The 23,115-nt window shown below is 29.6% G+C and overlaps 1 protein-coding gene across 1 annotated transcript; it reads right to left on the bottom strand.

Annotated features, from left to right (window-relative positions):
- On the bottom strand, positions 3,030-22,643 carry LOC109363643. The gene is made up of 6 exons (XM_019609897.1): positions 22,026-22,643; positions 21,658-21,939; positions 21,184-21,541; positions 20,366-20,984; positions 19,881-20,297; positions 3,030-3,585 (listed from the first exon to the last, which is right to left on the bottom strand). The coding sequence occupies exons 1-6, from the start codon at positions 22,641-22,643 to the stop codon at positions 3,030-3,032; spliced, it is 2,850 nt and encodes a 949-aa protein (XP_019465442.1).

The following is a 23,115-nucleotide window of genomic DNA, read 5'->3' as shown; positions in this document are numbered from 1 at the left end:
CCGTGCAATTTTTTTAACCACAATTGCATGAAATTCACGAGCATATAATGTGGTCATATGTATATCAACGATACTAAGAATATGACCTCTTGTTTTAGGTCAACCTAAGTAGGGTTATGCATATAGAGACAGATTATTCATGCGAAAAAATCATATTGCTTCAACCATTGGAAACCATGCAAAAAAATCGTAGTTTGAAGATATTAAATGTTGTTGGGCCATATGTAGCTGAAGACCTTATGAAATGCATGTTGCCAGAGAGTTTCTGACTTTCTGGTCCATGTTTTAAGCAATGCCATGTTGATGGTTATCTACTTAGGCCAGTTGTATTTTTTTTATGTTATGTGTCGATTTCTTAATTTCTCATCACTAGATAATAATTTTCAAATTATACAACCTAATAGATATTATCATTTTTTAAATTGTACTTCACAACGAAATTGTAATTACAATGCAAATTGTGGTTTTGAAAGTCTACACAAAGATATTTTACCAATATAAAAATGTCCACATTTTCACACAATTTTTTGCATTTGTAATTAAATGGAACGGAATAGTTTAAAACATTTTATACTAAATTTCTTCTTCTACTCAATTGATACCTTCTGCATAATTGTTCAAATGAATTATTTTTGTACATGGTTTTTTAGTTGATTTAAATGATGTAAACCACTTTTTTTAATTAATAAATGGTGTATGACTGTTTAGACAAGGTCAAATAACAAGCCTTGATGGCTATTACATGGTTTGAGTACGCTCACAATATAATGGTATTTTTCAGTGGAACCTACAAAAAATTTGAAAATTATATACAATGAAATTATTGATCCTTCGTATTCTTTACTAAAGTTTTATTGTCATGGTCAAAGTTCAATCCTAAGAGTGGTATATATTAAAAGGAGAAATCACAGGACCCGAAAGAAATTAAATATGAGTTAATTCATTAATCATAAAGTGGGATACCTTAAGTTAAAAAAATTATTATCTTCAATATATGTGCCTTAGATTTTTATTCTAATTATAAAAATAATATCAGCCTCACTCATCCAAATATGTGCCAAATATTATCACCATGCCATTTGTCATTTTCCAATTATAATTTCTGAGTTTTGGGTATTGAATGATTATGGTTGAACGTTGCCCACAAGGACTAAGGTACCCTTTTGGTTCACGTGTTTCATATCATTGATGGTGATATGTGCCATTTTTGTGATCCCAAAGTGGCGGTGAATAGAACAATGCATCTTTCACAATCACTTTGATGTTTGCATCACATGATTTGGTTACAAGGTTGAGTTAAATAAGTGGTGTGTTATATATGATAGATATATTTGGAGTCTGAGCCATTAATGAAGATTGAAGGTTTCACACAAGTCTTGTACACAAATTAAGCACGTATCACATAGATAACTAAGTAACTGGGGCATTCTCTGAGCTTCAAATTTTGTCTGGAGGTATCACATTTATGTGTGTGTGTTCTTCATGGAGGGTTTACATCGAATTCAAGAGGCTAGTTGAGTATCAATCAGTGTCTTTTACATGAAAAATATTCTAATTATCATAATTGGAAATGTTGTCTTCTAATTATCTTCAATATTTATTTATTTCCTTCTCAAGTAATTTTTTAATTAATATAATTATAATAATTACATCAATTTAATGTTATAAAATTACCAGCTAAAACAATTTCACATCTAACTATTTTTAAATTATGGCAAATATATCTAATTATTAGATGAATTTATCTTAGTTATTTGTTATATACATAATTTTAATTTTTTTTATCTTACTTCATCTGGTTTTTCACACCTAGCTAAACGCTTATAAATTAGTAATTAGTTTATAAGGTAGATGAAAAGTTATAAGCTGTAAGTCGATAAGCTAGATGTTGAAAGAATAATTTTTTGTTAGATGAAAATATAATTGAGAAGTGTAAAATGAAATGAGCCATACCTTGACCTATAAGTGTAAAATATAATTCAAAGATATTTATTGAATATAGATTTGTAAGCTAGTAACTTATAAATAAATCTCTTTAACAAACACAATGAACTAGCTTATTTTTTTGGGTCAAATATCCTACTTAACTAGTGTGAACATTCAATTTTGTCTACCTTGATTTTACAAAACAAAAAATAAAAAAATTAAATTTCAAAATAGTAAAAAGGACATTCTGATCGTTTTTGTGATTTTATAGAGTCAAATAACTATTTTTACCCACTTATTAGTATTATGGTAATTATTTGAATCTTATAGAGTGGTAGATAATTTTTTTGTCTAGAGAGTGTATTTTGATAATTTTTGAAGCTAAATGAAATTTTTTTACTTAACCAGAATTTTTATTTATAAATATTCTTTGAAAACAAAAATTTAGCTGTCCTAAAATCAATTTTGTCTCCCTTTGATTTTTTTAATAGAAGGACATGGTTCGTGCAATTTAATTTAGTTAATATTGAAATTATGAGTATGAACCGAACCAAACCGGCTATGAATGGTTTAGTCTAGTTTCACAATTTGCTTATTTTGTTTTGGAAAAAATTGTACTACTTCAAATTATATTTCATAAACATTGTTTGATTATTTCAACTATATATCATTTTAGCTAATAAATTAACATAGATACTTCACAATATAAAACACAATTCATATGCATAACTTAATAACAAAAATCAAATCTAGCGATATGTATAAACTTGGCAAAAGAGTAGCACAATGGAAATGATGAAATAATGTTAAAATGACAACATGATGTTATTATATATTTGATTATCATAATAACATCATTTGATTAGTAATATATTCTTGGAGCTTAAATTCTAGAAGAAAAATGACAGACCACTTAATATAACATATCAAGTGCAGTATCATGAAAGATTTATTATGATGATAAATATCAATTTGGAAAGAAACTGACAAGCATTAAAAATTAATACAAAATTTGAAAATAAACGCAGTTTTTTTTTTTAAAGCAAGGGTGTCAATGCACCCACAAATATATTACCACCAAAAGAGAAGAACAAAGAGAATCATTACATATGCTTGAACCTATAATTAGGCAAAAGATATCTATTTCTATGAAACTCATTAGCAAGAAAAGGTGGGACCGAATTCCACCAAGTAGTGGTTCTAGAATTAACTCCGAAGGAAGTTAGAATGTCCGCACAAGCATTTCCTTCCCTGAAAATGTGAGAAACCGTGAGTTTCATGGAAGAAATGATCATCTTGCAGTGCTCCCAGTAATTGCTTAGCTTCCATGGAGGATCTTTGATGCCCTTGACAATTTCAACCACCAAGCTTGAGTCACACTCCAACCAAACCTCCCTCCAACCCTTCAAACTGGCTATCTGAATTGCCATGATAGCAGCATGAAGCTCAGCAAAGAGAGAATCATGAATATGGAAATAAGCAGCAAAACAACCCCATATGTCCCTGTTGCTGTCCCTAAAGATACCACCACCTCCTGCGTGGCCAGGGTGGCCATGAGCAACACCATCAGAGTTGACTTTGATCCACCCCTGAGGAGGAGGAAGCCATCTGACTTCAATGATGGCAGGAGCAGGGTTGTAGTGAGGAGAGCAATTGAATCTGCTAATTATATGAAATTCAAAGAGAGAAGGATTGACAGCCAGGGTAGATAGATTGCCAGTGAGAGCAGTGTTCCTTTTTATCTCACAAAATCATCTTTAAACCAAATATTTTTGACCAAAATCATCATTATTTTAAGATAAATTTTAATTGAACAAATATTTTTTAAACCAAGCAAATCAAATTAAACCATTTTTAACTCACAACTACGTAGTATTGATTCCCTAGTGCATATAGGTTTTTAATAAATAATTTAAGGGTATAAAAATTCGTGCAATTAGTAAGGATATCGTTGCATTACAGGTGAATGGGGTGCTAATATTATTCTCGATCCATAATCGACTCCCGACCTCATAACTTTTGTTCAAAGACCAACTTAAAACTTTGTTTATCCTCAAACAAAAATAGAAGTCAAGACTCAAAAAGTGTGCATGCAGATTTTTTTTAGAACAGTAAACTTCACAACATGTTCAACATTATTCAAGGAATATCAACTTTCATCACCCAATATTCATAAAACAAAATTTAAGAGCAAACAATTCAAAGAAATATATGGTACCGAATACTAAAGTATGCAATCAATAAGTTGTATAATAGTGAAGTGTTCTCAATATGCAATTCATTGTTAGTCGATCAAGAAAGGTAGAGCTCACCAAATATGACAATCAATGCAATTATAGGTGGAATGTGTTTCTCTCATCAAGTGAAAATTGATTTTCTCTATTATTACATTAAGTTAGCATGGAATCAAATTTGGTATTTGTCTCATATCAAACCAATGGTAGATGCTTAGCATAGATCACTAAGGTCTTTCTCTAGGTTGTAATGAGGCTGAGCTACAAAGAATATGATTTCTCAGATATCAAAGTTCCTAAAAAGATAAGAGAGCATACTAAATTTTTATTTATTTTACTCTTCATAATTGAACTCATTAAATATTTTTCAACATTTTTGTACTATTCATTTTTCACCATTTTCCATTCCTTCTTCATTTTTGCTCTCCTTATTTTTAGGAGCTTTGAATTTGTTTTTTATTATAAAAAATTTGAAGAAGGAATAAATACTTTCTTCCTCATTTTTACCACTATATACCATTTTGATTCTTTCTCCCCAACTTGTATATTGCACAATAATAGCTCTCTTAGTCTAATAGGAAAGTGATTTTTCTTTTGGGATATGTAAGATTGGATTCATTATAATTCTGAAAAGAAAGGTTAAGGCTCAATGGTGAAGAAAATCTTAAATCGTGTAGGGTTTTTAATATATTTGGCCTAGTGGTGTTTTCATGACAGAACTACATTGATCACTTCCATGCATCACATCTACCAAAATGATTAAAGACTCAAACAAATCTAACAGTGCTAGCAAAGTGAAAAATCACAAGATTTATTTAGCAGTGTATCACTCACTCTTGATTCATGCTCACTTCATGATTCTCTTGATATCAAACAACTTCATGCTATTTACCTACACAGCAAAAGATTGCACAAACCAGCAAGTTTAACCACCTATAACCTGAAAGTTTGCAACTTAGAATCATATTTCTTTTCCCATCTAGTTATGCTAGTTGATAGAACAAGAACAAAGTTGACAAGTTGGTTAATTCACAAGAAGTTTTAGCATACAAATTGAGTAGTCTACAAGCACACATTCATTTATTCTAAAGAAATAATAAAACAGGATTTAAATGAGTGAAATATAAATGATATCACAGTGATTTTTGCTACAACCTAGTTGTTGTCAAGCTCCTCATCTTGTTTGTTAGCTTGTTCACCTCATAACCATAGCATGTGAAGTCCATCCCCACCAGGTAATTTGGCTTATCCCTAGGCCAAGCGATATGTTGTTTTTGTATGTCCGAACGTTTTCATTTTAACCTGCTTCTCTATGACCTGTACTCAACACTGGGAATCATTATTCAAGACAAGGTTACTAAAATTAAAATAAGAAAAAATAAAAATAAATTTTAGAAGGATGGGTTGCCTCTTGTGTAACTCTTTTTTAACTTCATTAACTAGACAAATCATGTGACCTCAATGATCACAAAGTTGGATAAGCTAGAGCAATACAATATTTGGCTGCATATATCGTTTTAGTACAGTATATAGCTTTTTCAAACATGAGTCAATAAGGGTTGTCTTCTCATTTTATTTTCTCCTATTTGGCACTGAATTATGGCTCATATTTTCTTTCTTTTTCTTGGGTTATCTTTTTTCACTAGCTATCATTATTTCGCTTTCTCTCTTTTTACTCTCATAACTCGTTGATTTATTCACTCTTATCATTTCCTCTTTTTCAACACTAAATTTTTCTTTTTCAACAATTCCTTTCGCATGCTCTATATGATCATCAACATCATATTCAACCACATTGCCACCTCTTGTTGTGATGATATTGTAGTATTCCTTTGGATAGGTTAAGTATTGGCGTTGAATGTTCCTATTTGATTTTATGAAATCTTCTTAGCCAAGTGTCCAAGTTGAATCTCTATGTTTTTTTATAGATACATCAACATTCTTGTGATTTTCCATATTGAGTTGCATGAATTGGTTCAGAGTATCTTCTGTTTTGGAATGTTTTTATTGTTGTTGAGGTTGATACTGTTGATCTGACATTTGTCTACTTGAAGGTTCTACATCTCGCCTATATGATTGTGTGTATAATTGGTTGTCTCTCATGGGATAATTGCTTTTGTATTATTGATCGTACATTTGCTGATTTCTCATGTATTGCACTTCCTCCTAATGTGAAATTGGAGGAGCACAATAATTGGTGGGGTGGTATCCAAAGAAAACTTCACATCTCAGAAATTACCAAAAATGAAATACTTTTTATTATTATGTATAACAAGAGTGATCTTGGTCCTTCGTATCCTTTTTTGGGAATCAAGACTACGTAGTTCTTTGGGAAGAAAAGAGTTTGTTTGTTGTTGGGTTAATTTTATTTCTTAAAACGTTTAAATTAGATTTTTTTTTCTTTTAAAATGAGCAAAACATAGCATTTACGTCCGATACCGCATCTCATATTAAAATTTGGTTAAGAAATTCCAATTTTTGTTTTTTTAATTAAAAAAAATCTTTTTAGGATGTAAAAATATAATTAATCATATTAATTTTAAGAAAGTAAACTGTAGCCCTTACGTCCAAAACCACAAAATACCTTAAAATTGAGATTAACATATTTCAATAGTCTTGTATTAAATGATTTTTATTTTTATGTAATTATAAGAAAATTGAGATTTTGAAATAAATTAACAAATATATTTTTATGGTAAATATATTAAAATTATTGTTATGATAACTATTAATGGAAGGACGTAAATGGATAAAAACAAATTTCAAGGGGTGAAATTGTGTACCTGTATTGACTCCAAGGCTGAAGTGGGTGCCAACTTGGATTTCAACAAATCATGTTGGCCTAATGCTTGCTATGTTGAAACCGGATTCCAAAACAGGTTTGCAATCAAAACCGTTTAATCGAGAGAGAAAAGAAAAAAGTTTTGGAAGTGTTAGGGATCGTGTATTTTTATGGTTTTTGCGGGTATCTTTTTTGTGTGTTGTGTGAAAGATTTTTGGATTATCATGGATGGTATGTGTACTTTTGGATGTTGAGGGTTTGAATGTATTTTGTTAAATGATTTTTGTGTTATTGTGTGTAAAATATTTTCAAGTTATTGTGAATGAGAGATTTTGAAGTTGTTGTGGATGATATGAGTACTTTTGGATGTTGAGGGTTATTAGAAATAAATGATGGATGAAAGATTTTTTTGGATGAAATTTTTTATGGATTTGTGGGTGAGTGAAAGGTGGATGAGAAAATTGATGAGTGAGTGGAAGGGTGAGAGATTTTGAGGTTGTTGTGGATGATATAGATTTGTTGTATATAGACTAGGTATTTTAGCATATTTTTAAATCAAATGCAATCTCCTAATTAATTCAAAGGAGAGAAAAAGGAAACCTGATATTTACTTTTACTATTAAAAATAATTTCAAATATTTGATTTTCATTATTATCGCACAATATTTGAAATTTCAAAATAATCAATAATTTCAAAACGAATTTACAATATATTTTCTATTTTGAGACCCTTAAAAATATCATTTTACGATAAAAATGCTAAAACAATTTTCTTAGAAAGTCTAAAATTATTTTAACCTACATAAGTATATGAATAATAATTTTTTACTCTAAACAAAACTAGATCTGAGTTTAATTTTCATGAAAATCTTTTAAAAACATTGTTTTATTCTTGTGTGGTCGTAAAAAATATTTTTCTTCCGGTTTTTACCATATACATGAAAATTAATGAAATATGTCCTAGTAACATTTTTAAGAATTGATTCTAGCTAATAAGGGACCATTAAGTCACTTAAAAATCATTTTCAAATTTTTCTTTAAATAAAACGAAAAAATAGATTGAATATAAGTCATCATGAAGTTATTAATCATCCATTAAATATTCTTTTCAAAATTCTCTTTTTATTTTTGGAAATAATTTTTGTTAGGGAATTGAAATAAATTCCATTAAATATTAATAAATTCATTTAAACCCCTTTTTGAAATTCAAGTTGAGATTGAATTTTATGTGTTGGACCAAAAAAACTTTTATTTGGTTATTATTTAAAAGTGTAACCGCAATCAATTTGATATTGAATTTACTTGATTTTCAAATTTTGAGATTGCAATTCCTCAATTATACCTTATCAAATTTGAGTAAAAATTGAACTCCTTACATATTTAATTATTTTTAAAGAAATACATGCAACCTAAACAAATCCATATACAATATATTTGATTTAATGAGATCTACATCCAAAAAAAATTATTTATGGAAAAATTGGTTTTGAAGTATTTTTGGGCCGGACAAAATTGGGTGTTCACGGTCATCAGCTTAGTTAACTCTTCTATTTGTCGAGTTAATATTTTGTTTGAGCTAACAATGCACCTTGAGCGCCAAATTCCAATACCCATCTCCCATGTTGGCATTGTCGATCTCTAGTGGTCATTGCTTCAATGATTTTTATGGCTTCTTCATAACATTTTTCTATCAATGAACAACTTGTTGTGACATCCAAGATTAGTTTGTATTATTGTTGCAGTCCATTTCGGAAAATATAGATTTGTGTTAACTCATCGAAACTATGATTGTGGTACTTCCTTATAAGTGATTGGTACCTGTCTCGTGCATCACATAAAGCTTCATTTGATCCTTAAGAGAAAACAAAGATTGCTACTTTATCGTCCATGAATTTGGTATATGAGAAAAACGGTTCGTAATATTCTCCTCCAACCAGTTTCAATTGGTCCTTACTTGCGATCTTTGGTGTAATAATCAATCTTTGGCTTTCCCAATCAAGGAGAATGTGAACAACCTCAAAAACAACGATTATTCTTCTTCCTATGAGACTTCAACATTTCCACATAGATCATAAAATGTAACCAAGTAAGAATATGGATCCTCATGGTCTAGTCCTACAAATGGGTTAACATAGAATAAGATCTAGATCAACATACTTTGTTTTCTTGGGGGCCTATTGAGACTTGTGAGGTACCTTGACCATTGTGCCCCATGATTTCTTGGAGTCAATGATTGTTGTTTTTTGGGCTTCTTCTTGTAGGAAATGAAAAGTAAATAAGAACAAATAACACTTTCTTCTTGTTTTTTTCTAGAACAAGAGCAAAATAAACACTACAACCATAGATTAGTTAGCAAAGAGAAATTAATTAGATGAAATAAAAAAGGAATTAAAAATAACAAATAAAATAATATTTTTTGTTTATTTTTGAAATCTTACAGAAACATAATAAACATAAAAATTAAAAATATCAAATAATTTTTGCTAAAAAATAAAATATTTAGACGCAAGTTCCTAACAACAACATCATTTTGCTAACCGACAAATTGATTGTTATTTTTAACTAAACGGGTTGTGGCAAACAAGTATATAAGATTGTCGAATACACAATGACTTGATTGATATTCTTTTAATTAACAAATAATTGAAGTTGGGTTGAAAAATGTTTTTATTTAGTGAAAGTATTAAAATTAAACAAGTGTAAAAGTAAACGATTTAAATATGTTAAGTTCAGAAATGAAAAACATGTGATTGGATTTCACCATTTGTCTTCTAGTATCCAATAATTATATTCATATATGATTATTCATATGATTTCCCCACCATGAGTTCTTATCTATTTATCAATTCCTTGACTAAACAGATCAAATGACTAAATAAACTAATTCTCAATTCTTTGACAAATTAATCATCTAATCATAATAATATGGGTGTTAGAGCGTTCCCAATTCTCAATTTTAGCCTCATCGAGGTTTTCCGCAGTGGAAATGGATTTCTCCACACAAAGTGCGAGATCCAAATCCATACAGCCAAGAATAATTTCTACGGCTTCCCTCCAGACCTTAAAGTTTGTCTCATTCAGCAATGAGATGTTACTTATTTGAGCAGAAAAAATTGCAGCATTGGTAAAAGACACTGAATCCACATAACAAAGAATTAATAACATGTTCAAATCTAAACAAACAATTCATGTAATATATATAAAAAACAAGACATGTTCACGTAATAGACCTATCACAAGATACCTAGCACAACATCAATTTCTAGTCTTTGGAAAGAGAAATTAATTTGTAAGTGGTACTCTTAATGTAATGATCAAATATTAACAATTAGTTCTGTCAAACAATAGTCTTTCTTTGGACCGACAATTATTCACATGAAAAAAACTTTATATTTCTTCCATATTTATCATCATAAGTATGTTATTATTTGGCCAAATTGTGTTTTCCTTTGGGTCAAACACAATTCGCATAAATAACGTCATACTCATCTGTGTAATTTTTAATCAATTTCCACAATAGAGGTTACTTTGACAACATATTATATCAATTAATTCAAAAATAATTACCACACAAAAAGTAGACAACATGGGTCCATTAAAAAAAATATAATCTTGAAATTAAAACCTTCAGATTTGATATCTTTTATGATTAACAAATCTAATCCCACAATATAATTCCAAATAAAAAAAGAATATATTACATATATATATCAGCACATAAAAATGGATGCAATCTTAATCAAATACATAATAGATCAAGAGTTAAATGCATAAAAATATATATGCAAATTATATTAAAAAAAATTCAAATCAAATATGATCATGCCAAACTTTAAAACATCAAGAGCATATCTTTTATATATATTTGGTCAATTATTTCATACATATATATATATATGCACTTCCAAAATACAATATATATTTCATTACAAGCATTAAGCTTAAAGGTAATATATATAACTTAACTTCAATCCTTAATTATGTGTCTTAAAATAAGGTGAATCACATATTTTATGCCATAATCATATTAAAAAAAGAATTGAAAACCATAGGTATAGTATTTTAACAAATTGCAAAAATTGTGAAGTAATAAAAGTCAATGTCCAACAGTAAGACATTAGTGCACATATAATATACATATTACATAACAGACTCATAAAAGTTAATGCAATGTTCATGCACAGATCTGATTATATACTTCAACACATATTGCAATGATTCATAATACAAATTACTCATAATTCAAATAAGCGGAAGCAGATAAAAGTTATCATCATTATTCCTAAATACCCAATTTTCATAACCAATAGCGAAAACATAAAAATCCTCAAGTTTAAAAAATTAGGGTTCATAAAAAATTGGGGGAAAACATCTTTAATGGAGAACCATAAAATTTAGAACCTAAAGCTCTGATACCACTTGTTAGATATTTTCTGATGATTGGTGAAATACCAATTTTAGGATCTTAAATCTCATGATTCTCACACACATATATGAAACAAAGGATGCAATGTCATACCTGAATCTATGTTTTTGGTATGATGACCTTCCTCAACCAAATCTCTGATTCCTCTAGGACTTGCGTTTTCACTCTGATGGGGAGAGGAGAAAACTGAATTTGATTTTGTGTGTTGGGGACCATAACCTTCCTTATGCGTTAACTTATAGGGTTCCCATTATCCCATATGGGTTAACCTGATGGATATCCACCCATTAAGCCCATATCCGTTATCAACTATTAGAAATCTAGGGGGCAGTAATTAGATCACTTATAATGTAACCCCAGAAATAAATAGTTCATATCATTGTATCAAATATATAATGTTCACCTTAATTAGAAATTATAAATTTCTAACATTTATGCCTTTTTGTAAGTAGTCACTATGAACTATTTTTCCTTCTAATTATCTCTTAAACTTTAACTATTGGTGACATTGGTCATTGCATAAAGATAATCTTAAATTAGCATCAATAAAGAAATTCTAACTTATGCATTTTATTTTAATCTCAACTTATCGATTATTATTGTTATTATTTTATATATTTTTTATATATACTAATAATATTGTATTAATTACCTTTAACTCTAAAATTTATTTATTCTTTTATTTTCAATCAATTTGTATTTTGACAGTATTTTCCTCGTGATATCAATGTTGGTTAATATGCATTGATGTTTTGCTACTATTGTAAGTTTGAGGGGAATTGTTTCTTTGTTCATCTATTAGTAATTTAACAATATCTTTATACAAGGACCAATTTTATCAATTGATAAAGTTTAAGAGATAAATATACTAAAAAATAGTTCATACTTGCAAAAAAACATAAAGTTTATATGGGTTTTATGCACTTTTCCCAAATAAAAATTATGTTTTTTTGATTGAATAGTTAATTTTTAATAAATTAAGGTATAATTTGTACATGCAATTAGCCAATGTATTATTTAATTACGGGGGAACGAATGTTAATACATTCCCCGATCTTTAATCGATTCTCAAATTCAGAACTTAGGTTCAAATACCATATTTTTTCAAAGAATGCATAAAAGATAGTTTTTTGCGTTTTGACTGCAAAAAAACATGGTGATAACTCCAAATTAATTGTAAATATCGAAATTTGATTATCTCTTCATCATAAGTCGAGTAATCAATGATCCATGGAAGAAAGGATCACAAAAGATAAAACTCTCTTCATAGATAACTCTTAAAATTTGAATCATTGACCTCACATATAAAATTAGTCTAAAAGCATTATGTTGTCATTATGTTGGAAGTCATTGGTATAATTTGTATGCATTTTTTTATCAGTTAGACTTTTGACCATGATATACTTTATATCCATTCACACTAACACATAAATCAAACATTATATAAAATCATACTTAAATATATTTGTCTTTATTTATATTGATAATGTCACTTTTAGGTTGGGTTGGCAAGCAATGAGCACGGTTCAAAGTGCTCTCTATGTCAAATAACTTCTACGTATAATGTTAGAATATAAAGTTACTTTTACGGTGCAAAGACAAATGCATATAGGCTGTTTTTATCAGTATTTCATTTAACATTTTGTCTTTATCTTCTCCATTATTGGCTTCTGCAGTGCCAATATCTTGAATCTAGACATATTTCCATTTTCATTTTAATATTTTAAATCTCACTAAAGTTCTAAAACCACAAAATTGTGCATGAATAAATTCTGGCAAGAATTACTTTCCTAATCAGTCTCAACTTTTCTCACAAGAATATGATAACCAAACATTATAATATTTTTTACCTATAGCAACGCTTCCACTTTTTAACAATTTTAAAACCATTGCCTACAAGTACAATATGCTATAATTTTCGATATCGTTTTCTTATTTATTAGTTTTTTACATTTTTAGCTTACAATAATGCCTCAATTTCAACTGTCCCAAAACCGATTTATCTTTTAAAAGATAAATAACCTATTGGATGATGTGTAAAGTTTGAAATCTAAAAAATTCAATTGATAGAAGCTGAAAGCCAAAGTAGAATTAAATATGCGGTGTCATGACATTTCCTGTGATTATATTTAATTGATGTTCATACCACATTTTATACAGTCCTTTTCTGAGTCAAACAACTTTACCTAGTGAAGCCAAGTCCATATATATGAAAAAAAATCTATTTACACTTAAGTTTCGTTTATACTAATTACATTCAATCTTAGTCATTTATTTTCTTAAATTTAACGGACCAAATGGGTGAGTGCAATAAGTTATTTAAGATTTTTTTCTTTTTCTCTCTCATCATTTATTGCACTTACCTATTTGGTCCGTTAAATTTAAGAAAATGAATGGTTAAGTTTGAATTTAACTAGTGTAACTTAACTTAGGTGTGAATGTATCTCTACTATATATAAACCAACTTATGCCAACTAAAATGCTCCAATAATAAGCGTAGGTAGCTATGACTAATGTCCAATTTTATATCTTGATATTTATGTTATAATTTAAAATAAAAACTTTAAGTGAAACCAAATATGGAATCCAATAATATGAGGAGATATTATATATCAACTCTTCTCTAGCGTGCAAGTTTTTAAATATAGATAGCAACCATAACTGAGGTCATAATTATAATTTTGGAATTATTCACATCCATATATATCGCAATAGTATATAGGATCACCCTTTTTCTAGTTGTCCATGTGATAAACACAAAAACAATTGTTATGAAAATCACAGTTTAAAACTTTTCACCTATTCAGCATTTCACCCTACTAACATTTTATAGAGTAAACCTAACTTGGACAGGTTCATGTTCAGGAAGTAAATTACACTCAACATTTTTAGACCAGGCTCTTAATTCATCTCAAATTAACCTAACTCGATATTACATATTATTTTAAACTTATATGTTTCTTTTTATAATATTTATAAATAATTAAATGTCTTCGACTTTAATAAAATTTGCATAATATAAAAATAATGTTTATTTTGAATTATCTTTCATAAAATGTAAAACCCCCAAATGTTGGACCCTTTTTTTATCATACCAAAAAAGAGTAAAACAAATCTTATTACAACCCTCAAGTAAATACCCCCACCCCCTAATTTTAATAGGTTGCCCACTTTGGTAAATGTGAAGCAAATGTTTTTTTATTAGTTTGGATATCTTGTATAAATTTGTATGTCATATATAAGTAAATACAAATAAATATATTTTGTCTTTCGATATAGAATCAATGTGTTAATAAACATAAATATATTTTGTCTTTTGATATAGAATCAATGTGTATGTATGCAAACATATTGAAGAGATTATTATCTTTGAAGAGTTTACAGCTAACTTATCAATAATAGTTAACTTATTTAGAATGATATCACTTATTACTAGTTTATGCATTTTAAAAGAGTGATAGTGATATATTGTATTGGTTATTAAACTAGTCATAATATTAATGATATATTGATTCATTGGGTGGTTTACTAATTAAACCACATATCGTAAAATTATATATACATTATACTATTGAAAATTAATAATGAAAACAATAATTATTTTTATTTACACAAATTATTAAAAATAAAGTGTGTGACTTTCTGGTAGACCATGTTTTTATAATCAAGATACATTTTGGTAAAAAAAATTAAGTTATTTTTCATTAAAATATTAAATAAAAATCAACCGGTATAACTTGTACAGTTTAATTGAAAATCAGCTGGTATAACAAATTTTGGTTAATATAATTATATGACTAATATAATTGTTATATTGTAACATACACTACTAATTCCCCTGGGTGATACAATTGAGTTTTCACAACACTAGTTTAAAAGTTTTGATCCATTCCTCTCTCCCTCTCTTTCTTTTTTACTTTATTTATATTCAATTGAACGATTCACAAACAGTCAACTTGCGTTGGCTACATCAGTGACACAAATTAATGTATTAATCTAAGAGTGGGTTTAAAATAAAGGTTACAATGAAAGATTTTCAAAATAAATGATGACATCGTATAAATGGAGAAAAAGACTATGTATAAGTAATTCGTAACTATTTCGAATATATGTCATATCGGAATAGTGGGTTTAAAATAAAGCCTAAATGACATGGTACAAATGGAGAAACAGATTAAACATAAGTACTAAGTAACTATTTGGAACATATGTCATAATAGTAGGTTTAAAATAAAGCCTAGTGTCCTTTATAAGTGCCAAGATTTTGATAAAAGCTTAAGCAACTTCTCTATATTTTAAGAATTTATTAACACAAAGAAATTACTAAATAAATGTATATTTTACAAACAAAAAACACAACTCTAAATTTAAGAGGAAAATTCTTACCCAAAAAATTAAATATGCACATAAGATCTAACAATATAATGCTGAAAAGGAATATATATATATATATATATATATATATATTTGGGAGGAGAACGTTGCCCAACCGGATCCCTCTATTCTCCTACCCCCATTATCACCTAAAGAAAAATTAAACATGACTTTTGGTAAGACCCCACAAGATTTCTAGGTTGATGAAAATATTAAGAATTTGATTCTTATGAATGATACTTATTGGGAAGGACGGTCAAACATTCCGAAAGGGATTAGATTCTTATTCATATGGTGAGAAAATATCATTGGTAATACAAAAAAAAAGATAAAACATAAAGTGCAACTATTTTCACCGTTAGTCTCCCTTGAAAAACATAATAAAAAAATGTTTACCTACATTTAAAAAAGTGATTAAGATTCTAAAGAGAGAAATGTATATACAATCCAAATTATGAATTTCTATATTAGAAAAAGGATGAAGTTTACCATGGTAAAAAAAATTAATTGTAAATTTCAAGGTACAGCCTATGAATATGTATCTTTCAAAAATTGCCAAATTTGTATAGAAAAAAACGCACGTATAAAATTAAAGTTAAAACATTGCATAGTTCTTTTATTAAAAAAAAATGTACAAGCATAAACCAGGTACGTAGCAAAAGCTGAATATCATAAGAAATATAAGATAATCGAATCTGACAATCAAAAAGCTATTGCAAAGTGAGAAACAGCTGTGTTGAAGCCTCATATGATTGAACTCCTCTCCATAGAAATGGAATTTCTTCTTCTTTTCTTTTGCTAGGTCCTTAGCATTGTGACCTATAATTGTTTGGTGATAGTGATGTATTAATGGTTCTTTATAATTTTCTCTTGACCTTTTATTTTAATCATCTCTTTATATTGGGTTGAGTATATTTTATACTCACTTAATCTATTTATTTGCCTATGAAAAAAGAACATAATGGGTATATGATGTAAGATGTATGGAGCTAGTGACTTATTTCCAATGTATCATATGTGGATACTAATGGTACGAACTATATTTGAAATAAAAGTAATAATTAATTAGAATGAAGTTATCCATATTTTCATTTGTTTACTAGTATAAATTATTTTTCCCGAGGAGATATCTTGGTTGTACAAAGAAAATTCAGTCAAATTTTCAAGGTTGTTTGTGTAATAAGTAAGTTAAAAATAATTTAGTGGATTTAATTAAATAAGATTAAATAATTGAAATGAAAAAAAAATATTTAAACATTATTGAAGAAATTAATTTATTTAATAAGTATGAAAGCTTTTTTTGGGTACATAATAAGTATGAAAGATTAAAAACACTAAATGACTAAAACAACAAGTTTTGATTTTAAAAGTTAAAATGATGGACAAAATTTAACTTCAATTTCTTTTCTAAAGCAAAGATGCAACTACACCTAATATATATATAACAAAAGAGGACCATACAAGAAGGATGACAATGTTACTAATTTCTAAATTTATAATCAGGCAAGCCTAATCTATTTCTCATGTAATCATTAAAAGGAAGTTAGGAATTGAATTACATCTCGAGTTAGTTTTGGAAATAACTTAATTTATCAGCACAAATATTACCTTCCTTATAAATATGAGAAATGTGAAAGTTCATAGAAGCTAGTTTAATCTTGCAAATAGACCTGTCATTGAGGAGCTTAATTCCAAGGGGTATTTGATCTACGTAATTAAATATTACTATTAATATTTAATTTCTCCCATTTTATCGCATAGGAAAATACACTAAGTAGATGTTTAAAAATGTTTCATATTTTAAATGACTATTTCCTCAAATGGATTCGGTTGAGCAAAGATATTTTAAGGCATTTTGGTCCAAATTTAAATATCGTACTATTTGCACTATCATTGATCTTGTCTCTTGTGGATTCTGTGAGCACATAAGTGGATTCTAAGTTACAGCAAGCAGAACCTTACAGCTAATAGAACCAATACATTGAATGTCTTTATATATATGAAGGACAAAAGTTACGGTTTGTGCACTTCACATTAATAAAGAAGACCCTCTTGTATTTTTCTCATGCACAAGATGTACTAGAATGCCCTCAATTATTTTTGGTTCAAAGAATGCCCTCAATTAATATTACACAACAAGAACAAGGAATAACTAGAGATTGCTTGTGATGGGATGAAATTTTTGGGTGGAGGAGGTGGTGGTGGTGGTGGTTTTGGAAATAATAACCGGCAGAGATGAAATAAATGGATTAGTATAAGTTTAATGTTTTAAATTGTACTTTGTGTTTATAATTGTTGTCACAATATTGTATTTTTTTTTAATTTCCTACAATTATGATCATAATTGCAAACATAATTTAATATAGGGGTGAGACAATAATGAAACTATTGCCATGGTACTCTTATTCCATTATTAATCTCAATCATTAAGTTTTTGAATTAATAAATTATTTTTATTATGATGCTAAAAACTCAAAAGGCACCATATAAAAGTAATGTGTTTTTTTATCTAAACAATAGATATTATCCCACTTCTTTGTGTCACTACATGTATCAAGAGATATGATTGACCATAAAAATATTTAATAATTACAATTTTAACTTAAATAATTTTTTCAATCAATCAAAAGTAATGATACATAGAATAGTACAAAAAGTGGAATAACATTTATACTCCCCAAGAACATAAGTAGAGAGAACCCTATTTAAGTTGTTCCGTCCTTGGGCAAAATATTTGTTACGTTAGTAACTATTAATTTGTTGAGCTTAGAATAAAAAGAGTCACAAGTCACAAATCACTCTATTACTTTTTTAAACATTTGCCTTGAACTATAAGACTAATGCAAAAAAATTTAAAACTATATAAAAACATCATAAACTTATAATACTTTGAACCATCGCTATAAACTATTTTTCTTCTTAATTATCCCTTAAACTTTAATTGTTAATAAAGTTGGTGTCTACCTAAAAATAATATTAAATTAATAGTAATGAAAAATGATGTCATGTATTTCATATTAAGCTCGACTGTTAGATCATTAGTATTTCTTTTATTTTTATTTATACACCAACATTATTGCATTAACTTATTTTAACTCACAAATTTACTATCATCTTCTTATCAAACAATTTTATACAGACGGTTTTTTTCGAATATCAATGTTGGTTAATCTTCAATGTTGCATTACTATTATTATAAGTGTGATTGTAGTGATTTCCTTGTTGACTTATGAATGATTTAATAATATATTTCTACAGAAATTAATTTCACAAACTAATAAAGTTTAAGACATAATTATGAAGAAAAAAATTCATGATTGTTACTTACGAAAGACATAAAGTTTACAAAGGTTTTATGCAATTTCCCAAAACTAGTTATCCTACAAATTTTAAAACAAATAAGATAAATTAAAAACCTAATTTAAAGAAATTCAAAAATTAATATTTTAATTTTCATATAATAAAAAAACTTCTTCATGATATTAATTGACTTCTTTTATAATATATTTTTTTAAAACCAGGTGCAAGAGCACCAAAATATATTGATGAAAAAGTATTACAAGAAGAAGGCAATAAGCAAGTTATAAGTTCTGAAACTTATAATTGGAAGATCATGCATATTCCTAGTAAACTCCTCTAAGATGAAAGAAGGAGTAGTAATTCAGGTAGAGTTTGTTTGTGAGGTGATTCCAAAAGAGGCCAGTTTGTCTGCGCATCCATTTTCTTATCTAAATATGTGAGTTAAGTTGAAGTTCATACGAGATAGTTGAGTTTTACATATTGTCCATTCATTGAAAAGATTCCAAGGAGCATTGGATTTTCCACTGAAGATGCCTAAGACTAGCATAGAATCACTTTCAAGCTAAAAGTTTATCCAGCCGTTTCGAAAAGCTATGCCCACTGCATGGATTGCTGAATGAAGTTCAGCATATATAGAATTTTGCACGTTCAAAAAATTAGCAAAGGCATGGATGATATCAGTTGTTGAGTCTCTAAAGATACCTCCCCACCAGCTGGACCAGGATGACCATGAGCTGCTCCATCAGTATTGACTTTTATCCAGATCTATTGAAGAGGCTTCCATAAAACTTCAATGAATCTAGGAGCCTTGCTAAGCTTAAGAGGTATATTGAAGAACCTGAGAGTTTGGAATTCAAGGAACCCACCTGAGGCCACTGCAGCAGAGGCATAAGAACCAGAGAAAGATGTTTCCCTCTTAATTTTTGAGATGGCTTGCCTTGTAGTTATTAGCCTGTCTTCAAATCTGTTTTGGTTTCTGCAGTACCATATGGTATTAATGATATGAACTACATAAGCTAAACTCACCTCTCTAAGCTGACTCCCTTGAATAGCAGCACATTCCTTAATAATAGAATGAATAGAGGAAGTGTTGATCTTAATTGAGATGGAGGTAGTGAACCAATTCCAAATCATTTTTGCAACTGAGCATTGGAAGAATAGGTGATAATCTGTTTCAGCATTACTCTTGCACAAATTGCATCTTGAGGCTAGCATACAACCTCTTTTTTGTAGATTATCATCAGTTGGCATTTTCCTATGAAACAACCTCCAAATTGTAAAAGATTTTGATGGAGGAATGGATATGGACCAAAATGTTTATACCAAGAAAGCTTTTTCCCAACCTTGTGCACAAAAGCAGAAGAGTCTTTAGATGTCATAAAATCATCAATGGATGGCATCCGAACCAATTTATCATGACCACCATGTCTCTTGTAGCAGGCCAAGTCATGAGAAACAGAAGAGAATTTTCTATTCAACTCCCCTGGTATTATTGTGTTGGAGTTTAGGGAAAAATTAGCAATGGAGCCCTGAATATTAGCATGAATGCTCATAGGAATGTTTAAAGTGTCAACAAGAGGTTCACCAAGCCAATTGTCTCTCCAAAAATTCACACTCAGACCATCACCAACAAGCCAAATGGAATTCAGGTTAGCTTGTAACCAGTTTTCTCTAATCCCTGGACAGATAGAGGATTTAGAGTACTTAGGAGTGTTGTAGCTTTTACAATTGAACTTGAGTCTGAAGAAATTAGTCCATTCTAGATTGGAAGTCTTTAAATCCCAGGTTAGCTTCAACAGAGCAGCCTTGTTTAAGCATTTGATTGATTTGATTCCAAGACCTCCTTCATCCAATTGAGAGCAACATTTATGACAAGCAACTGTTACAAGCTTTTTGACCCCAATGTCTCCAGACCAGATGAAGTTTCTAACACATTTGTCCACTTAAGATAATAAGCTTGAAGGTCATTTGTAGACATGAAAGCTGTAGGCAAGCGATGCTCTATATGATGGATCTCACTAGCTCAACTCTGCACATTAAGGATAAGGATGCACCTTTCCGATTAGACATCTTGTTAATAATATTATTTGTTATAAGCTGCAAATGAATCTTTTTAGGCTTGCCTTTGAATAAAGGAATACCCAGATAATTGAAAGGAAGATTCCCTTGCACAAAACCAAGAGTAGAGGAGATAGAGGTAATTCTTCTGTGATTAGTAATGCTATTATAGAACCTGCTTTTGTTGACATTGACTTGTTGACCAGAAGCCATGGCATAATCCATCACAATCTTTTTGAGACAACTGAGATTTCTTTTAGTACCTTTGCAAAAGATCAGGATGTCATCAGCAAACAAAACATGACTAGGAGAGTGCAAGTTATTAGGACCAGTGATGGTTGAGAACTTATTTTCCATGACTAGTTTACTGATTCCTCTGTTGAGCACCTCCTCAGCTAAGCAGAAGAGAATAGGAGATAAAGGATCACCTTGTCTCACCCCCTACAACAATTGAAAAAACCAACATTGCTACCATTCACATTTATTGAGAGTTTGGCAGAATGAAGGATTAGAGATATCCAATTTATGAATGTTTGGTTAAAACCAAAAGCTTGAACAGTTTGCATAAGGAAGGTCAACTCAAGAGTATCAGAATCCTTTTTAATATCAAGTTTTATGGCTATATTTCCCCTAAAAGTCTTGTGGTCTAACATGTTCACTGCTTCATAAGCAATACAAATACAATCTTTAATGCTTCTACCTTTGATGAATCCCTTTTGAGAAGAAGAAACTATCTTAGGAGCCACAACAGAAAGTCTTGAACTTGAGACTTTGGTAATTATTTTGAATTGGAAATTAGCAAGAGCAATGGGCCTATAATCCTCAATTCTCTCAGCACCCTGCACTTTAGGAATGAGGATCACATTACTAGAATTCAAGTTAGGCATCAACCAATTTTGTAGAAAGAATTGTCTCACTGAATTACAGACATCCAGACTGATGATATCCCAAAAAATATGTAGAAAGAACCACCATAACCATCAGGACTAGGGGCACTGTCCTCATTGATATCAAAAACTGCACCCTTTATTTCCATATCAGAAGGAATACTAGAGATCATCAAGTTGTCAGCCTCAGTGAGTAGAGAATGGATGACTTCATGAATCAGATTGTTAGAGCTAACCAGGTTAGGAGAAGCAAAGAGGTTAGTGTAGTAATCAAGAACATGAGAGGTTATAGCATCATGATCAGTGAGCAACTCCTCTCCAGACTTAAGCATAGTCATTACTTTGGTAACATGTTTGATCTTGGCAATTTTGTGGAAGTAGGCAGTGTTCTTGTCACCATGGATGTGCCAATTAATTCTAGCATTTTCCTTCCAAAAGATCTCCTCAATGGCCATAGCTTTTAAAAGCTCAGATTGGGTTAGTTCATCTTGTTGATAAAGATCCTGAGAGGGACCAGAGTCCCTTATGCAATTTTGAATGGCTTCTACATTATTTTTAGCCAGAGTAACATTATGATGGATGTTTCCAAACACAGTTTTGTTCCAAGATCTGAGCTCCTTCTTGAGGATTTTGAGATTTTGAGCTAGGACATACATTGGACAACCAAAAACTCTAGAATGCCAAATGTGACTAACCAGACTTCTGCAATCATCATTTTGAAGTCACATTTTATGGAATCTAAAAGGGGAAGGCCTAATGGAACAGGTAGCAGAGAGATTAATCAATAGGGGGTGATGATCAGAAGCCAGCCTAGGTAGAATACAACAAGACACCTGATTCCAAAGATTGATCCAATCATCATTACATATAGTTCTATCCAGTCTTCTCTCAGTAGTTGCAGCCCTTAATCTTCTATTAGTCCAAGTGAAATTGACACTAATAGTTAGAATATTGATTAATAGGTTATCATCAAAGAAGCTCTTGAACTCATTACAAGCAATTCTATTAGGAAGGGGGGACCTTTGCATTCATAAGCTCCCATAATTGCATTAAAGTCTCCAATTAGACACCAAGGCCATGTTGGTTTAACATATCCTCATGGAGATCAGTCCAAAGACTTCTTCTAGC

The sequence above is a fragment of the Lupinus angustifolius genome, chromosome LG13, assembly GCF_001865875.1.
Source record: "Lupinus angustifolius cultivar Tanjil chromosome LG13, LupAngTanjil_v1.0, whole genome shotgun sequence".
Lineage (NCBI taxonomy): Eukaryota > Viridiplantae > Streptophyta > Magnoliopsida > Fabales > Fabaceae > Lupinus > Lupinus angustifolius.
The sequence above is the reverse complement of the archived record's forward strand: the minus strand, read 5'-3'. Positions and strand labels throughout refer to the sequence as shown.

Bases quoted from the DNA above. Each gene is read 5' to 3' on its own strand.
- LOC109363643 (XM_019609897.1), bottom strand. From the start codon at position 22,643: ATGTATGTCCTAGCTCAAAATCTCAAAATCCTCAAGAAGGAGCTCAGA. The intron at 20,985-21,183 runs GTATTCCTTTAT...TATTATCTTAAG, and splicing joins TCTTCCTTTCAATTATCTGG to TGGACAAATGTGTTAGAAAC. The intron at 3,586-19,880 runs GTTCTTCAATAT...TATAATTAGCAG, and splicing joins CTTGAATTCCAAACTCTCAG to ATTCAATTGCTCTCCTCACT.